Below are 14,181 nucleotides of genomic sequence, written 5' to 3'. Positions count from 1 at the left end.
TCAGTTCTGCAGCTACTTGTTGAGTTCTCTCAACTCCCGCTGTCTCTCTGGAGTGGCTCTTGGCACCGGCCGTTTCTCAGAGAATACTACCGTGGAGGTCCTTTTCTTCAACCTATCACCCAAGTCTCTGAACTCGTTTTTTAGGACATATCAAATTTTGTCATTGGTGCCGATGTGTACCATGACAGATGGGTCATGCCCAACCCCATCCAGTAACCTGTCCATACATTCTGCAATGTGTCGAACACGAACCCCTGGTAAGCAACAAACTGTTCCGACACTCACGGTCCCGATGACAGATTACCCTGTCCGTCCGTTCCGACACTCACGGTCCCGATGACAGATTACCCTGTCCGTCCGTTCCGACACTCACGGTCCCGATGACAGATTACCCTGTCCGTCCGTTCCGACACTCACGGTCCCGATGACACATTACCCTGTCCGTCCGTCTGATAATAGAGTCCCCCACCACCAAACCAGCTACACACCTCGGAATCATGCTCCTCCATACCCCCCTCCTCTACACCGCCCTCCACCAGAACCCGATGAGTCAGATCCAGACTCCTTTCCATGTTTCTTATGCTTCCCAGTGTTGCCAGTTTATTGTTTAGATACAGAATCTGGGCTTCCAAACAACTAGCTCACATCTGGCACAACAGTATTCGCCCTGAAATGCATGCATTGAGCAAGATGTGCACCGGGTAGCATACCCACTCCTTGTTCTTTTTTACGCTGAAGATTGTTTTTAATGACGTAGGACACCATCGATCCAAACCAAATCTCCAACTCCATTTACAGAAATGCAGCCCCAGACTTGCAAGGAATCTACTGTATGTTATGGTCTCTGAGGAAGGTATCTAAATAATTTTTGAATGATTTAATACTCTCTGCAGATACCAAATTGTGTACCAATTTTAACCGCTATAACAGAAGAGAAGCCCCTTGTGGTTAAATCTTTTTTTCCCTCCAATTTTAGGTGGTGGCCTCTAGTCTTCTTTAGGGAGTTTAGAGTAAACAATTCATTACTGATTTTACCAATCACCATTAAACAATTTGTACATCAAAATCATATCCCCTCCTAACAGCCTTACTTCTAGAGTGAACAACTTTAAATTTAGCAACCTTGTCCTCCAGCTTTGGTCCTCCAGCCCTTTAATTAGTTTTGTTGCCCTTCGCTGTACCCTCTCCAGCTCCAGGACATCCTTTCTGTTAATTGGTGGCCAAAATTGAACCGCATACTAAGGACGAGGCCAAACCAGTGTTCTATAAAGTGACCAAATTATTGCTTTGTCTCTACAGTACATTTTATGCATGACAATGCTCTGCTAGCTTTGTTAGCTGCAGCCTGGCAATGCATACTCAGTTAACTATAAACGTGAAACTCGATTAGAATATCGTGCAAAAGTTCATTTATTTCACTAATGCAACTTAAAAGGTGAAACTAATATATGATATAGACTCATTGCATGTAAAGCAAGATAGTTCAAGCGGTGATTTGTCATAATTGTGATGATTATGGCTTACAGCTCATGAAAACCCCAAATCCACAATCTCAGAAAATTAGAATATTGTGAAAAGGTGCAATATTCTAGGCTCAAAGTGTCCCACTCTAATCGGCTAATTAAGCCATAACACCTGCAAAGGGTTCCTGAGCCTTTAAATGGTCTCTCAGTCTTGTTCAGTAGGAATCACAATCATGGGAAAGGGACTGCTGACCTAACAGTTGTGCAGAAAACCATCATTGACACCCTCCATAAGGAGGGAAAGCCTCAAAAGGTAATTGCAAAAGAAGTTGGATGTTCCCAAAGTGCTGTATCAAAGCACATTAATAGAAAGTTATGTGGAAGGGAAAAGTGTGGAAGAAAACGGTGCACAAGCAGCAGGGATGACCGCAGCCTGGAGAGGATTGTCAGGAAAAGGCCATTCAAAAGTTTTTGGGACTTTCACAAGGAGTGGACTGAGGCTGGAGTCAGTGCATCAAGAGCCACCACACACAGACGGACCCTGGACATGGGCTTCAAATGTCGTTTTCCTCTTGTGAAGCCACTCCTGAACAACAAACAACGTCAGAAGCGTCTTACCTGGGCTAAAGAAAAACAGACCTATGGATGGAGGGAGGCCGGTAGATGTGGTATATCTGGATTTCTCAAAGGCATTTGATACGGTACCACATAAACAGTTACTACACAAGCTGAGATCTATGGGCATAGATGAGGTGGTGTGTACATGGATAGAGAACTGGCTACGGGATCGTGTCCAGAGGGTATCTATAAATGGCACCTTTTCAGACTGGGCTTGTATAATGAGCGGTGTGCCTCAGGGTTCGTTGCTGGGTCCCATACTGTTCAACCTATTTATTAATGATATCGGGGAGGGAGTGAATAGCCATGTTTCAGTGTTTGCAGATGATACAAAAATAGGGAGGGTATTAGAAACAGACCTAGACAGTTTAGCATTACAGGAGGACCTGGATAAAATAGGGGAGTGGGCGAATATATGGCAGATGAGGTTTAATGTCGATAAATGCAAAGTAATGCACTTTGGAAATAAAATCAAGCAAATGGGTTATGCAATTATGAGTATGCCACTAGGGAAGTCAGAAATAGAAAAAGACTTGGGGGTCATTGTAGACCACAAACTAAAGGGTAGTTTGCAGTGCCAGGCTGCTGTAAACAAAGCAAGTAGGGTCTTGTCCTGTATTAAGAAGGGATGTACTACAGAGAAAAGTCTATAATTGTGCCATTTTATAGAGCATTGGTTGTGCCTCATCTGGAGTACGCTGTCCAGTTTTGGTCACCAGTATTAAGAAAAGAGGTCCTTGATCTGGAGAGGGTCCAGCGGAGGGCAACTAAACTAATTAGGGGAATGGAGGACCAGAGCTATGAGACGAGGCTAATAAATGTAAACATGTTCACATTGGAAGTAAGGAGATTAAGGGGGGATATGATTTTCATGTTCAATGGTGAAAGCAACATTGGCAACAAACTCTTTAAGATTAACTCAGTTACAACAACTAGAGGCCACCACCTAAAATTGGTGGAAAACAAATTCCAGCACAGGAGGCGCAGGGGTTTCTTCATGGCAAGAGCGGTTAGGGTCTGGAACTCACTGCCATCGGCAGTGATTTCAGCCAGGAGTGTGGAATTGTTCAAGAAACTCTTGGATGATTTCCTGAGGGACCAAAATATACAGGGGTACAAGTACTCCTAAGAAAGAGATGATGCGCGGATACTTTTCAGAGGTCCTATTATGTTCTATGGACAATTCTTGTTTTATTGATTGCATGTAATATTCTAATTTCCTGAGATTGTGGATTTGGGGTTTTCATGAGCTGTAAGCCATAATCATCACAATTATGACAAATCACGGCTTGAACTATCTTGCTTTGCATGTAATGAGTCTCTCACATATATTAGTTTCACCTTTTAAGTTGCATTAGTGAAATAAATGAACTTTTGCACGATATTCTAATTATTCAAGTTTCACCTGTATATCCCTTTTTCGTTCCCTGAAGAATCTTTTCTCTTCCTGGACTAACTTGCCCATCTTTTGGTTAGGTCGTGTATATGTGACCCTACTTCCCAAACTATTTTACTTTTTCCGCACCCTTCTCCGTTGTCGTTGCCCGTTTTGCTCTGCGGTCAATGCAAAACCACCTTATGTCTTACTTGGCACAACAGACGTCCTAGGATAGCAGGGAAGACTATGTTTGGTCACCACCGTCAAGGCGGCCTAGGTCCCTGATCTAGTGAAATACTATAATGCCGCCCATATTGCACTCATAGCTATATGCAGTCAGGTCCCCCACCGGACTCTTTTGGAAATTCTGAGCACACCTCACTGCACTGGACTGCATACACAGCGTACAGCATATGGCACAGCATAGAAGACCCAAACATATTGTCTGCCACATACAATGCTGTTTTAACACCTCTCTCTGGGCAAGTTATTAACACCTCCTAGCTTCAATTATGCAAATGCAATCAACACCTGGTTGCGACTAACAGATTATATGGATTGGAGCAACATTCATCATATTTATTCCCAGATAATATTTGTACAAGTCATTCTGAATTGAGAAAGCTGGTTGGATGACCACTGAAACGTCTTCAAGAAAAATACAGCAAGTCCAGTTGCCTTGACTTATTTTTTACAGATATACCATAACCTGGATGAATGAGTACCTTCACAGATATCCGACTACCTGTTTTCGGGGCTGCCCCGTTGTAGGTGACGTTATGCATAACGTCGAAAGCTATGGGACCCTTGGTCCTCTGCTTTTCTTTCTGCCTTAGAGCCAGTGACGCTTAGCCTTATCTGGTAGCCTGGACAGTGAAGCACCCCGGTGGCAGTTACCGCTTCTTCTCTTTTCTAACTCCCTCTCTCGCTACTCCTTTATCCCTGATCTTCATGTTCTCTATTCTTTTTTTCAGACGATAAATAAAGCCAACACCCTAGCAAAAAAAGGCATAACATGAAATTTCAGCAAGAGAATGTATTAGTAAGGAAATTGTAGATTTAATCTTTAATGCCAAAATCCTTACAGTAAATGCATATAATACATACAAAGTACACATATTCCCCTTTCCTAAATGCAAATTTGAACAATCAAATCTATTTGCGTGTAGGGTAAAAGGATAAAACTGCTAAAAATTGTTTGCATCTCAGAAAATAAAAACATTTCTGTAATAAACAAAAGAAAGCTTTTGGTGCCCCTATACCTTTTTTGTATGTTATAGCTATTAGTGGTGAGAATAGGATCATCAAAGGCATGTATACAATAAGCCTACACAGTTCTGCCATTAAAATGTAGAGAAAAGCTTTTGTTAAGATCGGCTTCTTTGGGAATGCCTTTAGTAGAAATACACTTAAACTTTCTTTGAACTTATTTTTTTTAAACTTTGCTGCTTTTTAGAAATGAAAAATGTTACTACAAGGAAAAATTTTCATTTGGTTTTACGTAACTGACTCCTCATCAGTCAACAGCCTGCCTGAGCTGCTTTCTTTGGGTTTGTCTGTCTTGGGAATTTAAAATTGCACTTTGAAGTTGATGTTTTAAAAAACCTACCACTGACAGAGAAGACCGAGGTGCTACAAATTAAAAGTATAATACAAGGTATTCAAAGCATTCATCATGCTTTCTATGCTACTTTTTTTCTGTAGGGGAGCAATAGTTGCAGACTTGTGCTACTTTGCAAAAGAAGTCAGCTCGGTGATGGGCCCCGTTCACACCAAGGTGGCATAGTTTTTGCACATTTGTAAGCGTGGTGATTAAGCATGCTTTTTTTGCACATTGACACGTTTGTGCGAGTGAAAAATGCGCGCACATGAAGACGTGCGTTTTGACTGGCAACTCAAGAAACACTGATGTCAATGGATGAACACTCATACAAACGCCCACGGAAATACGCAACATGCTTCTGCCACACGTTTTCCGCCATTTTCATTGAAGTCTATGGGGGGAAACGAGCTGCAAACTGCCAAAAGAAAGCAGGCATGCTTTTTTTTCTGCTTTTGGCGTTTGGCTGCTCAGGTGTGAACAGGGGCCATGGAAATCATAGGATTTCTTGTGTTGGGCTTTTTAAAGCGCTTTTTCTACTGCTCAAGGATGTTAACCAGGCCTTACACGTTTGTTCTGGAGCCTGGTCACCAGAATGCCTAACGCCCAAAATGCCTTTCAAAGAGCACACAGTACCAAAATGATTAACTGGCATATCTTTCAACATGTGAAAATGTAATGTATGCTTTTTGCACCCATTACCCAGTGCAGTAGTTTGTGAAGCATTCTTCACAGACAGTAGCTGTAGAAGAAAACTTTCATTTCTTGTCAACCTGTTTCATTTGATCTTCATTTCAAATGTCAGTATACAGTACAAGTTATGGAAGTTTTAGCTTACCAGTGCTATTAGCTGAATGTGTAACCTGCTTACAAATGCATATCTGTGACAGATCTTCTTTCCTTTTTTTTATTTTGTATTGGTCTTTATTCTGAATACATATTTTGCAAACTGCATCCTTTAGATTTAAGAGTATGCTCTGCAAGTATTCATTATAATTAAACTGTATTCTCCAGTCAAACCTCTAACTTTCAAGCTCCGATTTAGAGAAGAAAAATGGCAAAAGTATAATTGCAATAAAATAAAATACAGTGATATGACCATCTGCAGCACTAACAGAATTCAGTAATTAAATTGCACTCCAACAGTCAGCAAGCGGTAGCTCCAGATAGGGTGGGGGAAGACAAATATTTGATCATTTTGGCGAGACCGGAGTTGCTCAGTCTTATTCCAAAATGCAAAGGAAAGGGTTCTCAGGAGGGGTGCCAGAAATGTGCAGCCTCTACATCATAACTGAAGCTTAGATTACACCTGTTCATGTATGCATACACTGCAGAGTATGGGTTGAAAGCAAATATTAACTAGGTAAACTAGACTATAAACATTGAATGTTCACAGAGACATAATGGGGAACACTAGAAACGATATACGTAGGTTTAAACTTTAGAAGGTGTAATCTAATGTATTTTGTCTAATGCAAACACACAGCAATGCATAAGTAGAACATACAACAAATACAGCTCTACCTCCTTGAAACTATGTTCCTGCCCATTGCAAGTTCTAACTATGCCATGCTACGTAGATATAGGAATGCACACTTGGATAAAAAATACATGCTACTATATTATCTCATTATTTTAATATAAACATTTTTTTGTATTTAAAAAAAGAAAAATAAATAGTTCCGCTATACAGAATTTGCTTTTATTTTCTGTTGGGATTTGAATTATTCCAATAGAAAGGTAATACAAAAAAATGTATAGGTTTACATGAAGTGTAACTGCAGTTGAACTTACAGTAAAGCCTCCCTGTAGGAGCACAGAATATAAATTCTCCTTATGATTAAGAGGAAAGTGCAGAGCACATACGTGGGTCTTACAGAGGATTTTTACAAGCAGCAGTGCCACCTCGGTGGCAATATCTCGCTGGATCTCTGACAGGAGAGAATAAGACTGGAGAGAATGTAACTGCAGTTACATTTTTAAGTATTTGCCTACAAAACACATACACACAGAAAGAAAGAAAAATGTTTACATTATATGGCAATAAGTTTGTGGACACTTAAGTTTGTTCGACATTTCCAAAATCATTAGCATTAATAGGAATTTGCACAGTTCCCCATGCTTCCTCCTTTTTTATGCTATGCATTCTTCTGTGAAGGCTTTTCACAAGATTGTGGAGTGTATCTGTAGCAATGTGCGCCTATTCAGCCAAAAGAACATTGGTGATGTCAGATACCATTGCTAGATAAGAAGACCTGGCTTGCAATTGCCATTCCAATTAATCTCAAAGGCATTAAATTGGCTTAAGGCCTTTATGAACCTAGCTTTATGCACAGTGGCACAGTAATGCATAAACAGAAAATGGCTTTCCCCAAACTGTAGCCACAAGGTTGTAGGCCCACAATTATCAATAATTTATTTGTACTGTATGCTGTAGCATTAACAGTACTCTTCAACGGAAACACTTGAACTCAGTCATTTGGAAGGGTATCCACTTACCTTTGGCTACATACTGTTAGTTTTTCTATACTGCCCAAGAGCAGCATTAACAAACAGAAAATGATTCATCTGGAAAGTAAAGGGAATATAAAAAACTGCTTTTCTAGGAGTGTACTAAAACACGAAACTAGCATCATATATGTTTTATGTTTTTGGACACATCCTAAAGCATAAAACTGGCATTACAGGAGGTGTGCATAAAGACTTGTAAGTAAAATGATCAAATGTTGATTTACATAACCCAATATTTTAATGGGTCAGAGTCTGTCATTCTTTTTTAGTTCTGACTATGCACCACCAGAAATTTTGGCCTGGGCAGACCGTAAACTTTGATTTCCTTTCACATAAATATCCAAGTGCTACCTTCACAACTACTATGGTAGTATAACCAGAAGTAATGGTTTTCATGTTAACTGGCTTCTGATATACACATACATTTGAAAATGGCATTAATGTTTTAAATTAACTATCCTGTTAAATCCATTATGTCAATTCATTTCAATACTGCTGCAATTTGGTTTCGGCTATGTAGCATGACATATAGTTTAGCACCTACAAAATGTAATTCATCAACACAGGGCAGGAACAGTTTTGTATTCTGAACATGCAACTACTGTAACACCACAGAACTTTAAGATTTGAACTACAGAACAAAATTTTAAAAAAAAACAAATAAGGTTACATAAAAATGTTTAAAAAAAATCATGCAAATATAATTACATTCTCCAGTCATGCATCAGACTTACTGCCCAAGCACCCAATAACTAACTATGACAACGAAAAGTGCAAAAACCCAGCAACATTACCAAAGGATGCATAGAGAGGTCTCACAATGCAATATCATCTCAATCCCCAAAGCCCATGGACAGAAGCACTGCCCTTCATTGAAATAATTTGTTTTTTATTTCTTTTTAAGTATGTAAAAATGTGGGTAAAGAACGTAAAAGAAGAAAATAAAACAAAACAAAACAAAACAAAAACACACCAACCTTCTCGTAGCTCTGAGGGATGTTAAGGGGTTTGATGCAGAACACAATGACATGAGGAGAAGAGAAAAAATAGGGGAGACACAGAGAGAGTAAAAAAAGACCTTCTCCAGGCTTTCAGCTGCAAAGCGACTATTCCATCAATATATATATATGTATATATATATATGTAAATTAAAACCAGCAACAAATATATTTACTTCTTATCTTCTGAATGGTTAGATCTTTCCACTCACATTTTTAAATCATCTTTTTAGCACATGTTAGACTGGACACATATACAACTATAATATTCAATGAATTTTTTCGCTCAGTGTATAACTCTCGTTGTTTAAGGGTAGGCCCAATTTTGTCATGGCCATTGCTCACACCAATGTTGTTTTCAACCACAATATCAAAGATTATAAAGATCTCCACGATATTGATTCATAATGTATTTAAGTATGCAGCATAAAAATACATACTCCTCAACTGTACTAAAGTAAAATAAGATCAAGTATTCAAAAATATTAAGGTGTTATTGTGTAGTATTATTTATAACCACCAAAAACGTTTGTCAGACATATCTGAAGATTATTACATAATTTTTCTCCTAAACCTGACTTTAAATATTTCCAACATAATAATTGCAGCCAACTGTGTGGCAATCACCCAATATTTAAAATATGTTATCTATACATTTCATTCTCAATACACAAAATAACTTGTTTATGTGAGGAAATTCTCAGGTTTTTTTCTGTTATGCATTCACTATACATGTAACTTGTCAGAAGTGAATAAGTGGTCGGAATCTCCTCTGCTGGGTTTTACTGAACCCCCCCCAATATCTAAAAATGTTCTATATGTCTATTCTAGTTCCTTCACATTCCTTAAAAAATGGCTTTTGTAATAATGAAGTATCACTTAAAGCATGTAATTAATACACTTTTTTTTGGTGTGTGTTTGGGGGGAGGGAGGGGGTGTAGGCTGCCATGTAACTACCTTTAATAACAGAACCTAGCAATGTACATAGTATGCTATATGTCTGCAGTGTGGTTGACGATTATGACTAACCTGTTCAGAATCGTATTTTTTTAATGAACTATGCAATATATACTGACAAACCACTTTCTTAAACATTAAATAATTAGAGTTAAAGCCAGTATTGGAGATATGAGGAAAGATAGCAGGTACAGCCTGCAGAATGTTCATATTACCAGCGTGCAGAGCTCAGCTGCTCCCTACCTCTCACATAAAGATTAGCAGGTGAAGAGTAACGAACACCAGCACTGTTGGTTGCAACACACTCGTACTTCCCCTGATCAGTCTCCTCACTGTTTTCAATTTGTAAGGCACCTAAAGAAGAAAAAAAAAAACAAACAAAAAAAAAACAAGGCAACACAAGTTAATATAAATACGAAAATATTTTTCCTATGGTACTAAAACCCTATGGTAACACACAAGGAGCCTCTGGTATACCTACTAGTTAAATACAATATTATATTTAGTAACCAGCAATCGTTGATCCTAGTCAGAATGCAACATACCGTTAAAACAGTTAACATATAAACCGTGCTTGGACTTAAAACCATGGCATATGCATTGCTTAAGAGGAAGCTAATAGTGATTTCAATTTTCTGTAATTACAGTTTAGGCATCACAGCATCTTGCAGAAATGTGACATAAATACCACTGATTGATACCTTTGTTATAAAATGTTCAAATATCAAAAAATAGAACCATGTAGAAAATATGTTCAGAATAAGTAAAATTGTGATTGTCATGTTGTGCTAAAAAGAACTTCATATGGTGTAAAGAAGGGGTAATATAGAGCCACTAAATCTAAAACATGTGTACCTATTTAAATAACTTAGTCAGGTGTGTGTTATAATATACATTGAACTGTGATCTGGTTTTCACAGAAGTCATAATTATTAACAACTGTGCTTTCTAACAATTAGCACAATTTTTTAATTTGGCATTCCTTCACAAACGAAATATTTTAAAAATCAATGGAAGGAAAAGGAAAAAGAATATGAACTTTTACATTTACCAGCAAGAGAAGCCTCTTTTAATTGGCAATAAAATCAAGCAAATGCTTTCTGGGAATACTGATTCAACCAAACACCACTGTACTTCAATGGAACTGGGGTCAGGAACTGTTTATTCTGCTTTAGCCACTGTTTTATATCTTTGTGCTGAATGACTCAACTTTAAATCACAAACAAAATGTCCTTGCATTTTACTACAGATTTTTTTTTCATATAGTATGGCATTCTTGGTGCCTTGATGATGAGGAGTACAGTTTGTTACAAACCGGCAGTCAAGTAGCCATTATAACTGCACTACTTCACCTTTTGGCTCATATTCCCACAGAATCTTGCATAAAGTGTTATTTGTGTTGTCTATGAAGATTCTTATTCATCCAGGTCATGGTAGATCTATAAAACATAAATCAAAGCAGCTGGACTTGCTGTATTTTTTCTTAAACATGTTTCGCTGGTCATCCGACTAGCTTTCACACTTCAGAATAACTTGTACAAAGATTCTCTGGGAGTAAATATGGTGAATGAATGTTGCTCCAATCAACATAATCTGTATATCATAACCAGCATGCGGTCAGAGACCTTATGGAGGTAAGGTGTTGATTGCATTTGCATGATTGGTGCTTGCAGGTGTTATTCAGCTGCCCAGAGGGAGGTGCTAAAAGAATATTGTATGCGGCACTCAATACATGCCAACAGAAAACCAACTCACATGGACCAGTACCTGCTATTTGACTCTCACCATTCTCTAGATCACAAACTAGGAATCATCAGGGCTCTACACTACTGAGCAGAGAAAATCCTTAACAGCACATAGACCAGGGCAAAGAAATTTAAACACTTCAGAGGTGCCCTTAAAACTTGTGGGTATCCAGACTGGGACTGTCAGAAAAGAAAGGTGGAGAGAAAAGAACACCAAAACAACCAGTGAGGGAGAAAAGCTTGACAAATGAAAAAAATATGGTCATCCCATTTGTAGCTGGGGTGTCTGAAAAACTCTGAAGCATTTTTAATAAACATTGCATCCCTGTCTGCTTTAAACCCAGCACCACACTGAGGCAATAAATGGTTCCCCCGAAAGGCCCAGTGCCTAACACAAGATGAACACAATTGTGTAAGCAGTCCAGTGTAGTGAGGAGTGCTCAGAATTGTAGGTCGGTGAAAAGAAACAGCAATTACACCAGCGTATGGCACAGCATAGAAGAGCAAAACCCTCTGGTCAGGATTCAGCTGCATATCTATATCTGAAGGAAAAAGTTCACTCCTTTGAAGACAGTGAAGTACACATCCTAGACACAAGGAGGAGTGGTTCAAATAATATATAATATTTTAGATTTAGTGGCTCTATAAAATAGTGTTATATAATTAAGTTCTTTAAGGAATGTCTTAGAACAGCAATACTTACCAAGCTCTGCATAATAGGTACAATGTCTGCACACTGTAAGTAGACTATAATTCTGCCAACTGCTAAACCAAAAGAAGCACAATGGCAATGTACTTACAGAAAATATAACCTATACTGAAGAACAAGGAGAGAACAATGTAAGAAGGGCCCCAAAAAAAAAATAAGATAAATAGCTAGACAAGGAGAAAGAGGATTTCAATAGCTTAAAAAGGAGGTTTGCTATATGGTGAGTTATGAAATGCCTTACCTCGAATTGGTGTATTTTCTGCAATGAAAGCAAAGAAGAAGAGTGACAATGGTGAGGAATTATGTTTAGATTACCAGGCATAGAGCCAAAAAAAAAAAAAAAGGGCCCGTATCCAGGAAGGAATTCTGGTAATGATCCACAAACATTTTTTGCCTCACGGTAAGAATTTTACTAAATGGAATATTACAAAAAACCCTACAGGGAACCCATAAACTACATATATTTAAGGAAGCCAATTTGTATGGGCTGGCAAAGCAAACCGATTAAAGAAGAACTCCAGTTGAAGCTAGACTACAATAAAGGAGCTGTTACAATAACAAATTATAACGGTGTTCCAATTTATGTCTCTGGAAGGCAAATTAGCAGCCCTATCAACATCCTGACCATTTTATTTTGTCCATATTATTTGTATCACTAACAGTAGCTCTGTTTGTAGCTTTTTATTATGATTAGACAGGATTTATATAACGCCAACAGTTTATGCAGCGCTTTAGAATATAAGGAAGACTTTACAATCATAATATACCGTATATATTATATAGGAGGTTTTAAAAGGCACTGAACATTATCATTATGCCTGCTACAAATAACAAATGAATGTGTAACACAATTCAAGCTCTAACAGATCAGCTCAGTTACTAAAACTGCTCTTAAACCTCATTGTACAGCTTAAGAACTGCTGGGGATACTGTATTCTCAAAACAAAGAATCTGGAACAGTTATTTTTGATAATGTAATAAACACACAAAGCAGCAGTGGATAAATGAAAAATGGTGCTATTTTTTTAAACAATTAGAATGGTATGCTGCAATTTCAGATAAAACCAGTACATACTGCAGTTCTTCTTTAAGGGAGATAGGGGGTATATATGAGGTATAAAGATAAAGGACTGACATAGGGTACAACTGAATATAATGGCACGGTTGGTCAAAATTGTTATACAATTAAGAAGATACCTGCCATCACATGAAAGTGGTATGTGTACTTTAATACTGAGAAGTTTTTAAACAATATGTATATTCTCTTGGCCACACTTTAAAAACTATGGACAGAATAACTGAACCATAAGGTGCAATGAACAGATGTAAGAGAAAGTGATCCTGGGACTGATTTCATATGGTGGAAAGTTTGGTAAAAGTAAACCTGTGTAAAAGTGTTTTTCTAAATCCACCTGCATACCACTAGATGTTTGAAGTGCACGCAGGTTCACAATACCGAACTTTACACTAAAGTAAAAAGGGCCCTTGATCCCATCACCACACCTCACACAATCAGTCTCGGTCACAATTTGTGACTGGGATCTGATAAGACCTGGAAGCAGTCATTTTGCGGACTATCTAGTAGTTTTCTTTAAATATTAAACTACAAATTTGCATTGATAGCAATTTGCTGCAATGGGGATTTTTATTCCCACTATCCCATCGTCGTTTACAGTTTAATTCAAACAGTTTTATTTAGGTGATATAGTATTTTTCCCGTAAGTCTGCCATATATGTAGCATAATATCTTTTTGCTCATTAACTTTCTACTTTGTATGTCGACTTCAATGTATAAATTACTCTGCTCAAGATAAACAACATGGGTCCAGAAACAGATTTTAAATTTATGGAATAGTTCTCAAAATCTAGGACAGCTATTTGCTTTGTAACATGCAGTTGCCATCCATTAAAAAAAACTATTAAAATCTGTACTACTTTTGATAAAATTACTTAAAAACTTTTTTCAAAAGAATATATAGTGGCTGTGAACCAAATTTGTTAAAATATCTCAGTAGGCACCAATGTGTCATCACAACAGTGATACATCATTTCTATGATGACTCTTTAGGAAGTAACAGACAACAGAAGCTGCAAAGCAAGCTATCTGCACCACACTAACATAGTACTCTGGAAATCTTTTATTATGTGATAAATGGTAATGTTTATTTATAAGCTCAAAGAGTGTGTATATATATGTATATA

The 14,181-nt window shown here is 37.9% G+C and overlaps 1 protein-coding gene across 1 annotated transcript in view; it reads right to left on the bottom strand.

Annotated features, from left to right (window-relative positions):
• Positions 1–14,181, bottom strand: part of LOC108794331 (receptor-type tyrosine-protein phosphatase S-like) — a 291,487-nt gene that overhangs the window by 227,110 nt on the left and 50,196 nt on the right. The window contains exons 3-5 of the mRNA XM_018565355.1: positions 12,221–12,238; positions 9,769–9,879; positions 8,548–8,559 (exon numbers count right to left, since the gene is read on the bottom strand). Coding sequence (XP_018420857.1) covers positions 8,548–8,559; positions 9,769–9,879; positions 12,221–12,238 — 141 coding nt within the window. The remainder of the gene's footprint in view (positions 1–8,547; positions 8,560–9,768; positions 9,880–12,220; positions 12,239–14,181) is intronic.

The sequence above is a fragment of the Nanorana parkeri genome, unplaced genomic scaffold (assembly GCF_000935625.1).
Source record: "Nanorana parkeri isolate BGI_ZX_2015 unplaced genomic scaffold, ASM93562v1 scaffold836, whole genome shotgun sequence".
Classification (NCBI taxonomy): Eukaryota; Metazoa; Chordata; class Amphibia; order Anura; family Dicroglossidae; genus Nanorana; species Nanorana parkeri.
The sequence above is the reverse complement of the archived record's forward strand: the minus strand, read 5'-3'. Positions and strand labels throughout refer to the sequence as shown.